Genomic DNA, 19,326 nt, shown 5'->3' with positions numbered 1-19,326 from the left:
TTCTCTTTATTTTTGTTCATTTACTGAAGGGCCAGGAAACACCAAGACATCCAAGCCCTCAGCTGTGCCTCCAGGCCCCCCTGTGTACTTGGACCTGTGCTATATTCCCAACCACAGCAATAGTAAGAACGTCGATGTTGAATTTTTCAAGAGAGTGAGGTCGTCCTACTACGTGGTGAGTGGGAATGACCCCGCTGCTGAGGAGCCCAGCCGGGCTGTCCTGGACGCCTTGTTGGAAGGGAAGGCCCAGTGGGGCAGCAACATGCAGGTAAGAGCTCCGGGACAGTGTCCGCACTGCACATGGAGCTGTGTCCAGAGGCAGAGGGAAGGGATCATGTTTAATGAGGCACCATTATGACTGTGGATCCACCTGAGGTACCCCGGGGGGTCTGCCACATACAAACTGTCCTGAGGACGAAGTGGACTTAACACACAGAAGGCGGTCTAAAAGTATTCTTGTTACCACCAGCCACCAGGGACTTGGAGGAAAGCCACTTTACCACCCTAAAGCATAATACATTTATCTGCAAAATGGGACCAAGATTACTTGCCCTTCACCCTAATATACCAAGAATATTAACCAGTGTAACCAAGTGGTCATACTTCCATGTTATGCGGATGAGGACTTGTCTTTACTCCTTTGTGCTTCACAAGTAGACCAAAGCCTGGAATATGGCCGTTTAGAAAATCGGCTGTCCAGTGAGATGCTGCAGGAGGGGCACTGCTGAAAATGGTCCCCAGCAGGATACTCCCGGCTCCCAAGCATCATAACTAGGCACGAACCACTCTTAATACTATGTCAGCTATGGTTTTTGCTTATCTAAGTTTTCCTTATGGTTTTGTACAGTCATTCAGTAAACTGTGCTTGCATAACATTGAATAGAAATGCTGGTTATTTCATCATATGAAATCTAATGAGAAACACCCAGTGGCCTCTTACTGAATACGAGGTGGAATTTTTACTGTTCAAGCCAGTGCCCGCCTACCCACCCAACTCCTCTGCCCCTAAGCACACACACAAATTAAAGATACAAACGTTTGTTCTTAGGATCAGTTATGTTAAAGGAAATACAAGAAATTCCACCTTAACCGAAGCACTTCTCTTAACACTAAAGAACTGAAAAACCGACGACTCATTGATAAACTAATTAGCTAGTCATGACGTGCTTTTGGTTCCAGTGTCCAGCTCCCCCAGAAAAACTGATTTTTTGGCAGCTTTATTCTGGTTCCTAGAAAACGTTAAGTTGAAAAATTCTTTGAATTTCCTAAGGACAATAGAAGATTTTTCTCTTTGCCCTTCTTTTTCTAATGGTCTAATACCTCGCTGTTCTGTTTGTTTTTCATCCGATTTCCGGTTCTGCTCTTCAGCAGCTGTTTTTTCTCTCCCTGCAGGTGACCCTGATCCCAACGCATGACTCGGAAGTGATGAGGGAATGGTACCAGGAGACCCATGAGAAACAGCAGGAGCTCAACATCATGGTTTTAGCAAGCAGCAGTACCGTGGTTATGCAAGACGAGTCCTTCCCTGCATGTAAGATTGAACTGTAACAACCAGACCAGCCGCACCACAGGGTTTGAACTTTGTTTCCAGAAATTCTTCAGTTTGAAACCACCTTTTCTAACAAAAGTCAATTCACCTAAATAAGTCGCTGAACTGTTACCTGCCAAACGCTATACTGTGTCATGGTGATACAAGTCACTAATATTTCTCAGTTTTTGCTGATTGCTAAGGGAAGTAGCAGTCTTCCCACACTAGGGTTCAAGTTACTGCAAAATTACCTACCCCAGTTCATCTCTGCTGAACATTTGGAAACCATGCACTAGCAAACCCAACTGATTTCTGCTAGGTAGAGGCATCTGTCTTAGAGAGAGAAAGAGAGAGAGAGCGCGCACGCACAAAAGAGAGGGAACGCAGAACAGAGAGAGAGAGAGAGAAAATGAGAAAGAGAAAAAGAATGCAAGAGGAGGAGATGTAATGGTAGAGAATGCTGGTGAGATACCAGAGAGAAAGAGAGAGCAGGGTGGGGCAGAGAAGAGAAAATAACCATTAGTTAGGTCTGCATTGTCTATTCTGTAGTTTGCACAGGCAAAGTTTGCAACTTGTGTCAGTCTGAGTCATCAAAAACGGTCTTAATTTCCTAAAACAAGTTGGCTGGAAGAAAACGGAAAAGAACAAAACTTGTAATGAAGGCATGTGAGATTTTTCACGCCTTAATTAAATAAGCTCCTTCAGCTTGAAGGCTGCACACTGACAAAACGTAGTGAGTGTAGACTGGACATGCAAGTGGTTTGAACCCCATTCAGAACTCTCAGACTCTTCAAACACACGAGTAGATTGATCTAAGGCATGCTCCCAGCATCTGTGCACCCAGTTAGTCCACTCTGAGTCAATTAACCTGCATGTGGAGACACCCAAGTCCACCCCGATAAACAAGCAAATACCAAAGCAGTTGGGAGTACATACGGTAGACAATTTGCCTTAGGAAGTGACTTGAATGTACAAAGATACTTGATGCACTTATTTTTTAATGTGAGACAGCGAGTTTATAAAACATCCGTGTAGGATTATAGATACTCCAGTTAAAGGAGCATGTGTGTGCGCGTGGGAGGGGTACTAGGAGCTTACCTGATTGGTGCAACAGTCTGATGCTGAGCATTGCGTGTTGAATACCACCTCAGGCCCCTCAGCCAAGCAAGTTGAGCCTTTCACAGCTTCTTTACTACTGCAAGTTCAAGACTGAAACGGCTTCTATGATCAGAACTGGGAAAACAGTGAATCTTAATGGTGGAAGAGGTTCTCAGCAAGTGTACAGTATTTAGCTTCCCTCGTCTTACATTGGCTTTTTTTTTTTTTTTAATTTTCCATTAAGTTCAGCATAATTATGGGAACAAGTGTACAGAAGAATTTTTTTTTTTTAGATATGTGAGAACTTTTCATAGATGAACTTTTTAACAAATGTTTTCATTTACAGGAAAATGCAAAGAAAATTTTCAAGTGACAGTCTTTTTTTTTTAGTGTTTCGTAAGACAAAAAAAATGAATAATGTTTTTTGAAGTTCTGGTGAGATTGAAGTCTGATATTGCAGTAATAATATTTATTAAAAGCCCATCGCTACCAGGAATAGTGATACCTCCCACCCCTTGAGTCCCATAACAAAAATCTTTGAGTATGTGCTATCTTAGAGTGGGGGAGAATGGCTACTTTTCCAGGCCTTTACGAGTACATCACCCAGTGGTATCCTACGTACTTCTTTCAAGATCTTCAACCATGAGGTAAAAGAGCCAAGACAAGTTCAAAGAACCCTAGCAAAAATTTGCTTGGGGATTTTCTTTTTTGGAAAAAAAAAACAAAGAAAAATACGTTGAAAACAAATGAATTCCCAACTCCTACGGTTCATCATGTAGAGTTCAGAGATCATTTCCATCATTGTCATCATTGAACTATGAACCTGGGAAGCCAGATCATGATTAAAACTGACGTTAAGTTTCAAGTTGCAGATCAACGCACCCGGTGTTCAGATGTGGCAAACTTTTCAGTGACAGCTGTGCTGGGCTCTGTCGAGTTGCGTCTCCTGCAGACTCTAAGATCTATGGAGTAGTCAACAATCACCTCGTTTTATTTTCTATGTTAGTTATTTATTTCAGAATTAACATTTTAGTTTATTTTTGTCTGATAAGTGTGTGTTTTGCACTGCTAACTACTATGAGGGTTTAAACAATGCTTCTTCCGGGTCCCTTCACCGAGGACCTAATGCAGTCTACTTAATGCTGTGAATTACGTTTTTCAAATGTTTAATTTTTTAAAAAAATTAATATTCTATTTTTTTTTAGGCTTCTCTAGAAATGCAGCTTTTATTTATTACCCTATTTCTTTGAAGTCCTTAAGAACAACGCATTGATTTAGGGTACAAAAAAACGAGCACACGATGGAAAACACATTGTGACAAAAAAGGATTTCAGTGAGTATAAACTCACCTACTTAAAAGGTATTTTAAGAGACAACCTAAGACTCTCAAGGTGATTATTTAATAATTAGTTAAGTTGGTTCACATGATGCATTGGAAGAGAAACAGATTTCCAGCCTTCTTGCCAAATCCAGACCTCTGGTTGATTTTTCTTTGATAGAAGATGGAATTATTTTCCAATTTCCCAAATTAAATTTATTTAACATGTACATTATTTTGCTTTAAGAAAAAAACCAAACATTTTAGGAAAATTATAGCCAGTCTTCAATTATAACCATTCTATCCCACTCCTTTTTTTTTTCTTTTCTTTTTTGCTATGGAATTTAATGGAAAAAATATACAAAAGCTGTCACTGGTCAGCTGGCTCTTTTTCCTATGAAATAGATCAGTACCTTTCTCCATCCATTGTTCTCAGTGATGACCACAGAGCCTGAATATAACAGGAACACCAATATTTACATTACAGGTTGCTCCTGTCCTTCCAGACACCTTTCCTACCTGTGTGACTAACCTAATTTTGCTAGTTTCATAAATACACGATTAGTTTAGTAACAGCCATCACAATGTACCATGTACATTCATGGTGAGAGCTAAAGATTGACACAGACTTCTAGGAGCTTTATTCATACTGATTACTTAATCCAATTGTATAGATTGAATATTTGAGTGAAAGGAATTTACACTCTGTTTAAATGATGGGATTCCATCGAGATAGCACTCATGATCATGAACTTTTTGGTAGTATTCTTAAAATTCTACAGAGACTAAACGTTAGAGATGATCCTCCATTTTCAATTTTAACTAATTCTATCCCCTTTCTCAAAACCCAATCCCTGTGCATGCTTTCCCAGTCTTGTGGTGGGGCTGGATACAGTGACTGACCCTCCCCTCCCTTCCCAACCCTTAAATGCCATTTTCCATGGTGTTCCAAAAAAAAATGTTTTTTTTTTCTTAACCTTACATATCATAGTGAATGGTTTCCCCAGTGTATATGAATGTTTTAAGTGTCTCCAATAGCTTACACAGTTTAGGAGCTTTCCAGTACTTATTTAATAAGATTTAATCATTTGCTAATGGAAATTTTATCACTTCCCATTTTCCCTGTTACCAAATTTCAGCTCTCAGGAGCTGCTCTACAATTCTAAAATTGCTTTTCTTGCCTCTTTAGTCACCTGTCACAGGAGGTTCTTGCTCAGTAATGACATTGTGAGTTAGATTAATAACTTTTTTTTTGCGCTTCAGATTTAGAAGAAAAGACCCTGTTTCCATCTGAAAGGAACTGTAAGCTTTTATCTTTTAACCAACTGAACAACACACCAAAAGCAGCCTAGGGGGTGAGCATTTCTTTGAAAGCAATTAGGTTATTCACCTGGTATTAAAACTATTTACTATGAAAAAAAAATCTGTGACTTTATTAATTTAAAAGGCAGCATCAACAACTGAAAAGGAAGGGAAGAAATAAATAGCTTCTCTGCACTCATTTGGAGCTCCCCTAAAAAGGAGCCATCGAGATGGGGCATCAAGACCGGGGCTGCCCTTTTCAGAACGCCCCTGCGGCACTGAGTCAGGCTTATGGCGCTGCATGCAGCCCTTCTCCTTCCACCCTGGAAGGACATGGTCTTGAGCCTGGCTGAGAAGCACCTCCCACTCCTCTCTCTTGTTCTGAATGGTGTTTGTGTCAGTCTGCAGCTGTGTATGGTATTATGTCTTATAATCCTGCATCACTTCTATCCTATCCAGTCATATCTAATGTAGAAAATTAGTTTCCAGTGAAAGTAATATGTAGTGCTTTTATGATATTTGTGTGCAATATCCCCTCTTCCATTGAGGATATTTGATGTAAAAGAAAAAAAAACACCTCAGTTCCACAATAAAATACAAAAGTGGCAAAAGTTGGTGTGTGTGCTGTGCTGTCTTTTGTCGTGTGTTACTGAGTTGGGTGTGTTGGGGGGCTGGGGCGTGTGTGGTGGGTTCATTCACAAGGGGTGATGGATTTTGTTCTTTTCAGAGTGGGCTCCCTGGCTTTTGGTAAACCGCTGAGAGGGCCCTGCTACTATTTCTACAACTGTTGTCTCATTATCCTTTATAGCCAAGCCCTAGAGGACCTTGGGGTCTAAGGACAGAAACCGGAAGATCAGAGAAAGAGTTAAAATTACTGCTTAAAAAGAAAAAGTCAACAGAGCAGTGTATCTGAAGGAGGATATTGGGAGGGTTTCCTACTAAATCACAATATAAACCAAAAACCAGGTTTTAATCTTAGCTCTGCCACACCTGGCTGTGTGACCTCAGTCACTTCATCCATCCGGAACTCCCTTTCTTACCTGTAAAATGAGAGGATTTGACAAGATGGTCAAACTGGATGATCCCTCCTAGGGCTGACTTTCTGGGGCTCTACAAAGTCATCGCACTCGGTCATTATATCCAGTACGTTATCTCCTTTTTGCTTTCTTGCTCAGTTACAGAGTAAGCTCTATATAACATAATATGCTGTGGATTGGATTCACACCTAGGAAATACAAGTTTTTTAGGAAAAGTGATGATAAATAATAAAAAAAAAGAAAAAAAGGAGGAATTCTCCTCAGTCATTCAATGATTATTGTACCTCTACTCTATACCCAGCAGTGGGTAAGACCATGGGGGTTTAAAGGTGAGCAAAACATAAGTCCTGCCCTAACTGAACGCGGTGACTGGGACTCCCAAAATGCAAGGATGAGTGAAGGTGACCAGAGGAAAAGCACCAGAAATGATGTCTAAACTGAGACTCTGTGTGTGTGGTGTGTGTGCGCCTCAATTCCCGCCACAGAAGACGTGCCCGCAGAGTGATCAACAGACCTCCAGTACCTGGTCTTGTCTGTCCTCAGAGATGGTCCTTTGGCCTCAAAAGGCCACTGCAGCCTGTCTGAAGTCATAATGATGTTCCTCTGTCACAAACACTCCTTTTAATCCTACACTGTGCTTCCAAGCCGTGGGGCTGGTCGACAGGTCCCATCAGAAGTCACTGTGTACCAGAAGGCATTCTGAAATCCCTCCAGAAATTAAAGGGTTAAGCATGTGAGCACTCAGGGTGGGAAATAATCACCAAGAGATTTTGATTACATCTGTCAGATTAAATTTAAATAAGTTGTTTTCTATTCCACTGCCAAACTACTCAGTTCCAGGAAGTCTTTCTGGCCTGGACACAGGGTGACCACGCATCCTGCTTTGCCCAGGACTGCCCTGGTTTCAGCATGGGAAGTCCTGTGTCCCAGGAGACCCCCTCAGCCCCCGGGAAGCCCCAGAGTTGACCATACCTGAACCCCTCTGTGTGTTTCTATCCCACTCCCTCCGGACCGAGCACGGCGGAGATGGTGACGAGTTCATCTCCTTCCAGCTGGTCCTTTTCTACTTTGAAGGTAACTTTTCTTCAGTTTCTGTTTTCCTATTTTGCAGGCAAATCAACAAAGTTCTGTTAAGGTACTATGACTACATTTTCTTTCTCTTTATAAATGTATTGCTCATTCTAGATGCTTCTCTGTGTCCCTTCAATGACCTTTCAACACCCACTTGACTCATGAATTCTTGGGTCTCTTGCATAATCCTGGATCCCACCATTTCCTCTCTGATCTTATACTGTACGTCTTAGAAATTCACTGGAGCCATACAGGCAGATTGAGTTTTGGTCACAGTCAGTTCCTTTAATATGAGCAGTTCTGGCTAATTCTCTGGGGGTTACTGGCAATGTTTTCACAGATGATGGAACATCATTATGAGGCCACCTTCATGGGGTAATCACCTCTAAAAAGTAGGCACAGTTCTAGTTCATGGATTTGACTATCCTTGACTCAAACCAATAATGCATGTTACTTCAATGCAGTCTCATGGATTTAAATGCTATGTGTCAACTGATGACTTTTACAATTTGTGTCTCCAGTCTGTACCTCTTCTCTGATCTCCAGACTCATATATTCAGCTGTCCATTAAAAGCTCCATTCGGGTGTGCAGTGGGGACCTTTAAAATATCCCAAATCAAATTTAACATGCCCTCAAATAAATGCCTGGTCTCCCCTGACTGCTTCTCCTTTTAGGCTTTTCCACCTCGGTAAATGGTACATCATCCCAGTTGCTCAGGTCAAAAATCTTGGCCCATCAGCAAATCTGCTGGCTACACCTTCCAAGACACACCCAGTCTAACCCCTTCTCCTCACGTGCGCTGTTAATACTGTTGTGCAGGCCAGTCATTTCTCCCCTGGATAACTGCAGTAGCCCCCTAACTGGTCTCCTGTTTCCTGTCCTCGCCCTCCAAATATCTGCACACAGCAGCTAGACTAGAATAATCCTCTAAAAATGTTAGGTTACACCATGCCATCCGGTGCTCAAAACCTTCAAATGGGTTCTCATCTCAGTAAAAGCCAGCGTCCTTACTAATGGGCTGGCAGTCTTCACCACCTGTCCTTTCCTTTACCCCTCGTCTCCCTGGCCTCAAATCCTGCTGCTCTGCGCCTTGTGCAGTCCGCTCCAGCCACATGGGCCTTCCTCATACACGCTAGGCACAGTTCCCTCCAGGGCCTCAGCACTGGTGTCTTTGTCTGCCACGCTTTTCCCCAGGCGACTGACCCCATGATCCTCAGCCTCATCCGCGTGGGTCTTTTCTCAAATGTCATCTTCTCAGGAAGGCCTTCTCTCACCGCCCTGTGTTAGGCTGCAACCTCCACCACTTAACCAGAACTCTTTCCCTCTTCCTTGCTTTGTCTCTGTATCACATATCACCACGTGACATGTTATATACTTATTATGTGTCTCCTTCCGTAGACTAGAAACACCACGAGGGAAGGGATCTTAGTCTATTTTGTTCCCTTCTGTATCCTCAGTGACTATTTTAACCATTTCTGACACACACTAGATGTTCAATAAATATTTGTTGAATGACTGAACGAATGAATGAACGTACGTAGTCCCAGGTTAGCACAGTGATTATAGGGGGTTGTTGTTTGAAAGGGGCTTTGGAATCAGACAAGCATGGGTTCAAGCACTGTCCTTGCCACTTATTAATTGTGTGGCCCTAGGCAATTCACATAAGTCTCAGTTTTCTCCTCTGCAAAATGAGGGTAATAATCCCTGCCCTGAAGGGTTGCGGTAAGGATTAGAGAGGATTTATTTAATTAGGATTAAATTACATAGGAATGGGCGTTCACAAAGAGCAGTTGTTAAATATAATTTGTGTAATCAAGATGGGTACATGATTGCTTGTGAACCAGATCCGGGAAAACGCTGACACCCAACAGTGGCCCAGCCGACTGTCACTGGAGGAAACTTAGCGGGCATTCTTGCAGACTCTATTCCAGATACTATCTTAGGCATATTAACCTCGGCATTTTAAGAATTAAAATGTTGAACTCTGCAGAGATGAAGCATCATGGAAACCAAAAGGGCAAGCAAATTCTCTTACTACTGGGTATATCAGAGGATATAATGTCCCTTTTATAAATCCTTTATAAACCTTCCCCAAAGTCCTTGATCTAGCATTTAAAGCACATAATGGAATTTATTTTCAGACACTTCTTTTTTAAAGAACAAACCATTTTCTGAACATGTCCAGCTCAGATCTGGAATCATCACATTCATGTATAATAAACACAAAACCTAAGTGTCACTCACTGTTTTGTTTTAAACAAAGATCCTGGTGGTAACTGCCACACTCTCAGAGGCGTTGCCACCATCCTTTGTTTGGACTTCCTTGTTACCATACAGGTAATAACATCCTCATGGCAGCATGCAATGTCAGTGAAAAGGCCAAATCAATGAGGAAAGAAAAGGTTATTTTCAAGTGAAGAAGTTATTTAGAATAAAAGGCAACTTTCTGACATAACTATGTTCGTTAAAAAGTACTCCTTTCCCTGATTCACTAAAGCCAAAACTTCATCCCTTCCTCAGCCACGTGACTGGGTGCAATGGTGTCGGGTTCCGCTGACTCAGGGGAGGAAGCAGCTTCATTGTGGAACTCAAGACTCCTGGTTCCAGCTACATACCCCCAGGTAGCAAATCATATATATCACAGACAGCCTACGGACTGGGAGAAACTATTTGCAAATGATGCGACCGACAAGGGATTAATTTCCAAAATATACAAGCAGCTCACACAATTCAATAACAAAAAAACAAACAACCCAATCAAAAAATGGGCAGAAGATCTAAATAGACATTTCCCCAAACAAGACATACAGATGGCCAAGAAGCACATGAAAAGATGCTCAACATCGCTAATTATTATAGAAATGCAAATCAAAACTACAATGAGGTATCACCTCACACCAGTCAGAATGGCCATCATCAAAAAGTCTGCAAACAATAAATGCTGGAGAGAGTGTGAAGAAAAGGGAACACTCTTGCACTGTTGGTGGGAATGTAAATTGGTGCAGCCACCATGGAGAACAGTATGGAGGTCCCTTAAAAAACAAAAGTAGAGTTACCATATGATCCAGCAATCCCACTCCTAGGCATATATCTGGAAAAACTCAAATTCGAAAAGATACATGTACCCCAGTGTTCACAGCAGCACTATTTACAACAGACAAGACATGGAAGCAACCTAAGTGTCCACTGACAGATGAATGGATAAAGATGTGATGTACACACACACACACACACACACACACACACAATGGAATACTACTCAGCCATAAAAAAGAATGAAATAATGCCATTTGCAGCAACATGGATGGACCTAGAGATTATCATACTAAGTAGAATAAGTCAGACAGAGAAAAACAAATATGATATCACTTATATGTGGAATCTAAAATATGATACAAATGGACTTGTTTACAAAACAGAAACAGACTCACAGACATAGGAAACAAACTAACGGTTACCAAAGAGGAAAAGGGACGGGGGGGGGTAAAGTAGGAGTTCGGGATTAGCAGATACAAACTACTACATATAAAACAGATAAACAAAGTCCCATTGTATAGTACAGGGAACGGTATTCAATATCTTGTAATAAACTATAATGGGAAAATATATAGATATCTGAATCACTTTGCTGTACACCAGAAACTAACACAACATTGTAAATTAACTATACTTCAATTAAAAAAAAGAAAAAAATCATATAAATCACCATTTATCCTTTTCCATATGGACTTTTCTGAGGAAGGATAATGGCCCACCCTCTATCACTGCATATTTTATACTCATATACAGTTAGACAAGAAACAACTAATGTACATCACTGCAAAAATTCCTGTGGCTGCCTGGCTTGTATACCCTAGACGAGGTTTTGTAAGCTTGGCACCACTGACATTTTGGACCAGATAGTTCTTTGTTATGAGGGCTGCCCTATGCACTGTAAGAGGTTTAGCAGCATCCCTGGACTCACTAATATGTTATTTCATTGAGTGAAAAAACGACTTTGATAAACCAGTTTTCAAGGCCTCTATTTGTAAAATGGACAAATTTCCCACACACATATATCACAGATATATCTGATGTCCACAGCCAGCTAGAAGGTATGAAAACAAAAGGCAAAGTTTGGTGCCAAGGCAACACAGCCCCAAGAAGAGGAGAGCAAGGTATGTGTACCTCATAATTGTTTTTTCTTCTACTACTCTGCCTTTTTCTTCTATTTCTTCTTCCTTTTTTGGTGGGGGAGCGGGGGACGCGCAGGGTGGGTGTGGGTTCATTCCAGTGCCACTTAATTTCTCTTGAACACCTACTTTACACGACTCCATGGGGAAGAAGAGGACCATCTCTACCCCAAGACAGCCTGAGACAGACCTATGTGACTGACTAAAGCACAAAGCAGGTGATGATGATTTCCCTTCATTAGAGCTTTCCCATCTCTGGGCTTGAAGTGCTCTTGCTGTGAACACCCATATCACTTTGTGTCTCTAATGATACTTTTTGGTTTATCAAGGGCAGGGCTTTTTCAACCACTCCATTATTATATCAAGAGGAAGGTTCAAGATACATCAAAAGGCGCCTTTTGCTCAGTAAATTAACCATCATGCATGAAGCATGATAGGTGCATATGTGCCTGCCCCCTCTCTCTCCCTAGAATATAAGTTATTTGAGGGTAGGGTCTATCGTGTACTCATCTGTGTAAGCTCAACAGTTCCTAGTACAGTGCCCAGCATACAGTATGTGCCACACAGAGGCCTGTGAGCGCAGGAACGCAGCGCCAGAACAGAGAGAGCCTGTGTGCTGTAGTCACCAAGCTTCTCAGGGAGTGATCAGTGCTGCTGAACAGAGCAGAGGGGAAAGAGTCACTGCAGTTGGTATGCAGCAGAGTGAAAGCCAAATTCTCAGGGTCTAATGAACCAGCAACGAACCAGTAAGTGGAGATACCCTTTTAAGAAGTTTGGAGACAAAAGGAAGGAGGGACAGGGTAGGAGCTTGACTGATGGCAGGATAAAGGCTTTTTTGTTTCTAAAAGGGAAGGAAGTCTTGAATAAGATTGCAGGCTTGGAAGAAGAAATCTGTAGAGACGATGCAAGATGGAAAGAGAAGATGGCTCTGGAACAGGCAGGCAGGTGAGGAATCAGGTCACAAGTGAAGAGCCTAACCTTGGAAAGGAGGGCGGGGACACCTATCACTTTGAAGTAGAAGGGATGATGGAGAGAACAGGAAAGGAGAGAGCTGTTAAGGCAGAAACAAGGGAGACTGAGGTTGTATTATGTGGCCTAAATTTTCTTGATAAAGCAGGAGGCAGGAACATCTGCTCACAGTTCTGGTGGGGCAAGGGTCCAGGGCTTAAGCAGACCCAATAGAGAAGCTACTGAGGTAAAAATGAGAGTCAGTAAGAGAAATGAAAGAACTAAGTTGAAGAGGACAGCTGTAAATCTGTAGAGGCATCAGCCTGACATTACAACTTTGTATGTCAAACTTAGTGGGTCAGAAGCAAGGAGACAGAGAACAAGTGGCGGTGTGTTTGTCTCCTAGGGCTGCTGTAACAAAGTACCAAAAACTGAGTGGCTTAAAAAAGCAGAACTGGAGGCTAGAAGTTCAAAATCAAGCCGTCAGCAGGGTCACACTCTCTTTGGTGGCTCCAGGAGACAATCCTTCCTTGTCTCTTCTGGCTTCTGCTGTTGGCTTGCAATCCTTGGCTTGTGGATGCACCACTCCATTCAGGTAGCCATCTTCTGCCCATGTGTCTTCACCTTGTCTTCCTTCCATATCTATCTTTTGTCCAAATTTCTCCTTTTTATAATTTGATTTTAATTTGATTATCTTTGTAAAGACCTTATTTCCAGCTAAGGTCAGATTCTAAGGCATTGGGGTCAGGGCTTCAACATATTTTTTCCTTGGTGGTGGTGGGTGGACACCATTCAACCCATAACAGGTGGCTCCAAGGATACAGGTCTGTGGACGGCAAGTGGGCCTGGATAAAGGGAATGAGAAGAAATTAGAGATGCATCAGTGGGATGGCCAACCACGGGGCCCAGACTGGAAGGCAGGCAAGCAGGGTCTGAATTCTGGAGACTGAGGGTTTGAGTGGCAGGGTTAAGGCTAAGGGTTTGCAGGCAGAAAGTACAGGGAAGAGCTGGTTCAGCGGGAGTCACATGATGAGAGAAAGGGAAGACTGGGAGAATGCGACTTCAGGCTGTAAGATCTTGGATTAGTGATATGAGACTGGAGGTTTGGCTGTGACTATGGCAGGTCAGCTAGAGGGAAGGTCATCTGTTACAGTTCAGGTCATCCCCAGAGGCCAGGGTACTGACAGCAGTTTCTCCATCCATGTGGAAGAAATACAGACGGTGATATTGGTGAAAAGACCAAGGACAACTGTGGTCAGCTCTCACCATCTAGGAGGGTGGTAGGGTATCCTATAGCTCAGGGGAGGAGAGCCTGGGGAAAGGGGAGTAGATGGTGGGGAAAGACTCTCGAGAGTTCCTGAGAGAGATGCGGGCACATGTGTGGAAGAAGTCCGGGAGTGGAGAGCTTGGAAACTCCTGCTGGGCAGCAGCACAGTGAAGTGGTCTCTTGAAGCCTGGAAGTAAAGTGCCACAGGCACAGACAAGGAGGAAAATGCAGGCAAAACTATGAGCTGAAATATCAACCAGATGCTTCATGTGTGATGGTTGTTAATTTACTGAGCAAAAGGCGTCTTTTGATGTATCTTGAACCTGCCTCTTGATATAATAAGGGCTGAAAAAGTCCTGCCCTTGATAAACCAAAATGTCAGAACCAACTTTTGGTCATAACCCTCTTCCTAAGTAAGACTCAGGCCCTGTGTTGGATATGGACTGCAGGTATGTACGGAGGGAACATGCAGGGTGAGAAGCAGTGGGAGCCTGACCCCACATAAGTTACTTAGTTTCAGTTTCCTTATTCAAAAATAGGGTAATAGCAGCTCACTCATAGGGTTGCTGGAGCTCAGCCAGTCCTGAACACAAGTTAGTGGTTGTGGTGATTATTATTATTATTACACATGCCACAGTCTACTGGAGAAGGAGGGTTGAAAATATGTTGCTCAAAATCATAGTGACTATAATGACGATGAAACTCCCTACTCCTCCCTCCCTTCCCCCAAAGATGAAGAATACACCAAAACGATCCTAGAACATTTATTTCCACAGGTTCTTGATACAAAAGCACAATCCTGCATAAAAGTACACCACTACACAAAAGGGCAAAATTACACAGCAAGCAAGAGCGGCCACTGACCCCTTCCACAGAGAAACCCCAGAGAGAAAATTTCCACCTCCTGACAGTTTTACAATCAGTCATGTCTTCTACGCACTGCAAGCCCCATCCCATCTCTCATTTTCTCCAATTTCTAACTGAAACTTGTGTTCACAAATTGTATGTGTGTTCATGTGTGTACACAGAAGGCTCACTTTACCTACTTGATGAGGGGCTGAGACAATGCTTTGTAAGAAAGTTACCGCAACATGATGGGGAGTCAAGCCACGGAAGCTTCAGAGCTAGGGCTAGCTCTCTCCTCAAAAGCCCTGACATGCTAAAAATGCCACCGGGGGTCCCTGAAATTTGAGAGCCAGTAGGTCTTGTGTTTGCTCCTGTACTGAACTTCTCCCAGTTCAGGTCTGGGAGGGGAAAGTGGGGATGTGCGGGCATCCCATACCCAGCTCAGGCTGAGAGCTTGCACGCGAGAGGAGACTAGGGGACAAGGTCTCAGGACCTGCAGGTGGCCTCGGCTGGGGACACAGAGACCATTCAAAAGCTTGTGCTTGAGACCAGATTCTTCAGTCACGGCTTCTCCCACCACCATCGCTAGGTATCAGGGATTTTCAGTCTTCAAAATTGATCCCTGTCCCCCAAGAACTCCACTATAAGCGTCGAGAGCCCTTATTTAAGGTATTTAGCTAGTGGCTTCAGTCTGACCATTTGCCACTTTCATGGTTCCAGTCTTCTTGGCATCCGGGTGGGTGGTCACATGGCTTGACATGTGAACAGCGTGGCTTCTGTACCTTAGGGGGTCTGCTTTAAGAACAGGAGAAGGTGGATGCAGGACACTGAGGCTGCCCTCATGGTCACTGTGGATCCTGAGATGGGCTCTCGTGAAGTTCCTGTGGCCCCTGAGGGGCCTAATTAGGCAGATGCCTCTGCTGCTCTTCGAGCCTCCTGCGCCTGCTTGGCCCTCTCCCTCTGCTCCTTTTCCCTCTGAATCAAATGTACCCAATCCAGATGCCACTGCTGCAGCTTCTGCTCGTAGGCAGCGATGTCTTCTGCTTCACAGGTAGGGAGCTGTTCCTTGACAAGCTGGGTGGTCAGGGTCAGAAGGCTTTCTGACTCAACTTTGCCCAGAGCGTGTAGCTTAGAATGTAAGGCCTATTGGAAACAAAGGAAAAAAAAAAAAGAAAAAAAAAAAAGAAGATGTGGGAGGGGCAGGTAGGTAAAGAATACAAAGAGGAAAAGAGAAGAGGTTAAGTCACTTACAAAATCTCCACACATTCTGCTCACAGGAGAAGGTACTTTATTGGGAGCCTGTCATGCTGCCTTTCATCCAGGCACTGTTAGCTTTTGCTCTTTTTTTTTTAATTTCAGCCCAGCAATTCTGCTAAGATGCACCACATGTCATTTCTTCCCCTTCACTCACAAACGGTAAATGGAACTCCATATGCTGTGACTCCCTGTGTAATTTCTTGTTTTAGACCACAAACACTGCACAAGACAAGAAACCTGCATTTCCATTCTGACCTGCACCAAACCAAGCAGCAAACTCCAAGAACAAAGAACCCTAAGATGGAAACAAAATGGCAGAAGCAGCTGATAAAATGGAGCAAGTTCATCCATAGCTTTTCCTTTAGAATTACTGGGATAAATGTTTGCCTAACCAGTATTCCTTTCAACAGATGGAATTCATGTCAACGCTTTCTTACTAACGGCATGCTAAACAGCTCCCATGAGTGCCTGCGCTATTATAAGCCTGCACGTGCTGTGCTTCCCTGCAGGTCAGCCTTGACATCCTGACTACTTATGACTCCATCTGAAACGGCAGCTCGATTTGGTCAGTATTGTATTTCTGGAGAAGTAAAGTACTAAAAACACTAATCTACTTAAGTGCTTCAAGATGTAGATCATCAGAGACCCACTTATGGCCCCAGACTTAGCATATATGACACACCCCATGTTCCACAAAACAAATGCGATTTACTGGCATAGGTGATGCGGCCTGCTCTAACAGCAGGGGCTGGAAGGTGGGAAGGATCCACGGGCTTCAAGGAGTGGCCACACGTCTGGTGTGACAGGTCAGCCACAAAAATGAGCCCCAAAAAGATTACCTGGGACTAATAAAAATCAGGCACCAGGAAGAAAAGGAAGCGTAAAATGAGAATTCTTTCTTTCTGATATCACTTCCCACCTGGTTTGAGGCCAAGGAGACAGCTTGGGACACCAGAATAAGGACTCAACTCTGAGTCAGCAAATCCAAAGTGTTCAAATTTGTGTTCAAATCCAAAGTCAGTCACTTATGGACTAGGTTCCCTCAACCTTAGTGTCATGTAACACAGGAAGAGCAGTATCTACCACCCAGGTAAGGATAAAGGAAATGCAGTAGTGCCTAACACACAACTAGCAGTCAAGAAATATTGGTCTTTTTTTGTGTGAATTAAAAAAAAAAAATGCATTGTGGAAGAGTGAGGGCTGAGAATTTAATGCTGGCACAGATTTCTATTCTCCAAGATTAAATATATAAGCAATAAGAAAAAGGTGGTAACTTTTAAGAGTTGTGGGGCAGCCTTGGTCAATAAGAACATGGTAAATGATAATCTATGGGGCTAAGCAGATTTTTTGCTTTTTAGCTTTTCTAAATCTGCAAAGTTAAGAGGAAAGAACAGGTATGTACATTCTTAACCTAGCTGCTAATTCTCTGTGTACCCTGAAAACATCGATTAACCTTCCTTTTTCAGTTTCTAAATTATAAAAAAGGGAAGTTGAGCAATTACCTTATAGAAGTACCGGGAAAAACAGCTACTAAAGGTATTAGGATCCTCCTTAGAACAAGGGGAAATAGATTTCCCACAGCTGGTTCAATATAATTACTGCAAAGATTTCAATGTAATACTCTGGCAAAGTATACATCCCTCTGCACCAAAAGGACACAATGGGTCAGCTGGGAGGGATGGGAACGTTTTCTGCTTCACACAATGAATTCTCCTTCAGGCAGCAATTCCCCCCCCCTCCCCCGCTTTTTGCTAAATAGATGAGAAACACAGCAAGGTAGAGGCCAAGGGCTTAAAATCTGAACATGGCTCTTCCTCCCTGACTCTGATCACAGAGCATTTTGGGACCTAGAGTTGAAAGCTACCAAAGGCAGTTTGAGTGCTCAGGGCTGTCCTGAAACCTGTAGAAACCTGTTTACACCATCCATGTAGTCCAGAGCATTTCCAATGGCCCTAGTGCACACCACAAAGCCGAGCAAGAGAAGATGTCTGCATTTCATCTTCATCATATTCAGATGAGGCTTTGTGATTTCTACCTGGGTTTCTGGTGATCAGGAAGGTTCAATGTAATATGGAGAAATGACCAGATCCTCTTCACCCAGGGCTGAAGTCAGGTGCTTGCTATGAGAAGGCAAACTGTTACCCACCCATCAGGCAGACGTCAGGGATGAGTAGCGGATAATGACATGCTGCCTTAGGAAAACTGTGACCGATTCGCTCAAGTATGAAAAGGAGCATAAGAATTCCATTTGTTTCTTTTAAGACCACTTCCTGTGTGAAGCAATAACAATGTGTTTTTTTTTTTTTTTTTTTGCGGTACTCGGGCCTCTCATTGTTGTGGCCTCTCCCGTTGCGGAGCACAGGCTTCGGATGCGCAGGCTCAGCGGCCATGGTTCACGGGCCCAGCTGCTCCGCGGCATGTGGGATCTTCCCGGACCGGGGCACGAGCCCGTGTCCCCTGCATCGGCAGGCGGACTCTCAACCACTGCGCCACCAGGGAAGCCCAACAATGTGATTTTTGATATCAGTTTTTAATGCCCTTGTGTGTGACATTGATGCATGAAAGGACTGCTGGTCTACCACCATGGCAGAGAAGCATGCTTAATGCACAGCTGAGAGGGACTCAATTCTGCTACAACTCACCTCAAATCGTTCCAGGTAACGGGGAAGCTTGGACTGTTCAGTTTCCTCCACATCCAGCTGCTCCACCAGTTCTTCTGACCTCTGGGTCTTCTCACCTTCTTGGGGCTGGTCCTCTGAAGACCCCTGGGCCGGAGCGGTCAGAGCCACCTTCAGCGCTCTGTCCAGCACATCGAGCTGCAGAGCAGAAAGGGGGGCAGAGATTAAACATCCTGTGGCCCTGAAAGCACTGGGAAGGGAGGCTGGAGAAGGGAAAGGAAGGGAAACCTGGGATCTAAAATATTGCGAGAAGAGTTCTCTTATCAAATTATAGGGAACAGAAATGGTTATATAATTTTACACTAGAAACACCCTGTCCCATGGCATGAACACTTAGTACAAAACAAATGGAACAATAAGCAAGCTCAGAATTATCTGTATAAGTGAATCAACACAGCAGCTTTTGATTTCACTTTTAATCACCCAGGTAAGAATCCAAGAATTATGCTTGATGGGTACTGAAGTACCACCCCTTCCATGTTTTTCTTCCTCAATTGCTTTGGAATTGGGAGAAAGGGAAAGAAAAACCACTACAGACCAGAACCAAAATGGGCCACTTTGAATGCACGGTAAAACCTCTGAATCTAGGCAGGGACCTTCTTCAGAGAAAAATTTTAGCTCATAGGGTATCCAGAGATTAGGGATCAGTCAATCTATATAAGCTGCTGACAAAGACCAGCTAGGCATACATGAAATTTATTGTAACAGGTGATTTCTATGGCTTAGAAAGTAAATAAACTATAAAACGGAAGGTTTCTTTTTGTTTTGACCCCTCTCCCCTACCACTTTCATTTTGGGGCAAC

General features: G+C 43.2%; 2 protein-coding genes across 15 annotated transcripts in view; one reads left to right on the top strand and one right to left on the bottom strand.

Moving 5' to 3' along the window:
* Positions 1-5,860, top strand: part of MAP1B (microtubule associated protein 1B) — a 94,114-nt gene extending 88,254 nt beyond the window's left edge. For both annotated transcript variants that reach the window (XM_027100877.1, XM_027100878.1), the window contains 2 exons: positions 30-268; positions 1,393-5,860. In XM_027100877.1, the coding sequence (XP_026956678.1) occupies positions 30-268; positions 1,393-1,548 (395 nt within the window). In that variant the 3' untranslated portion in view covers positions 1,549-5,860. The remainder of the gene's footprint in view (positions 1-29; positions 269-1,392) is intronic.
* The window catches only part of MRPS27 (mitochondrial ribosomal protein S27), a 125,284-nt gene that overhangs the window by 18,926 nt on the left and 87,032 nt on the right, over positions 1-19,326 (bottom strand). For 7 of the 13 annotated variants that reach the window (XR_003431654.1, XR_003431647.1, XR_003431652.1 and 4 more), the window contains exons 10-14: positions 18,488-18,661; positions 7,256-7,383; positions 6,807-6,991; positions 6,287-6,471; positions 2,627-2,761 (exon numbers count right to left, since the gene is read on the bottom strand). Coding sequence is in view for 2 of the 13 variants with exons in the window: in XM_027100879.1 (XP_026956680.1) it covers positions 15,492-15,731; positions 18,488-18,661 (414 nt within the window). In the remaining 11 variants the exon portion in view is untranslated. Of the gene's footprint in view, positions 1-2,626; positions 2,762-6,286; positions 6,472-6,797; positions 6,992-7,255; positions 7,384-10,966; positions 13,321-14,490; positions 15,732-18,487; positions 18,662-19,326 lie in introns of those variants that run through there. The other 6 variants (XR_003431650.1, XR_003431648.1, XR_003431649.1 and 3 more) reach the window with 6 other exon arrangements.

Source organism: Aethalodelphis obliquidens, unplaced genomic scaffold, assembly GCF_003676395.1.
Source record: "Aethalodelphis obliquidens isolate GAN/ISIS:26980383/991018 unplaced genomic scaffold, ASM367639v1 scaffold4, whole genome shotgun sequence".
Lineage (NCBI taxonomy): Eukaryota > Metazoa > Chordata > Mammalia > Artiodactyla > Delphinidae > Aethalodelphis > Aethalodelphis obliquidens.
This window is presented reverse-complemented; position numbering and strand designations above follow the sequence as displayed.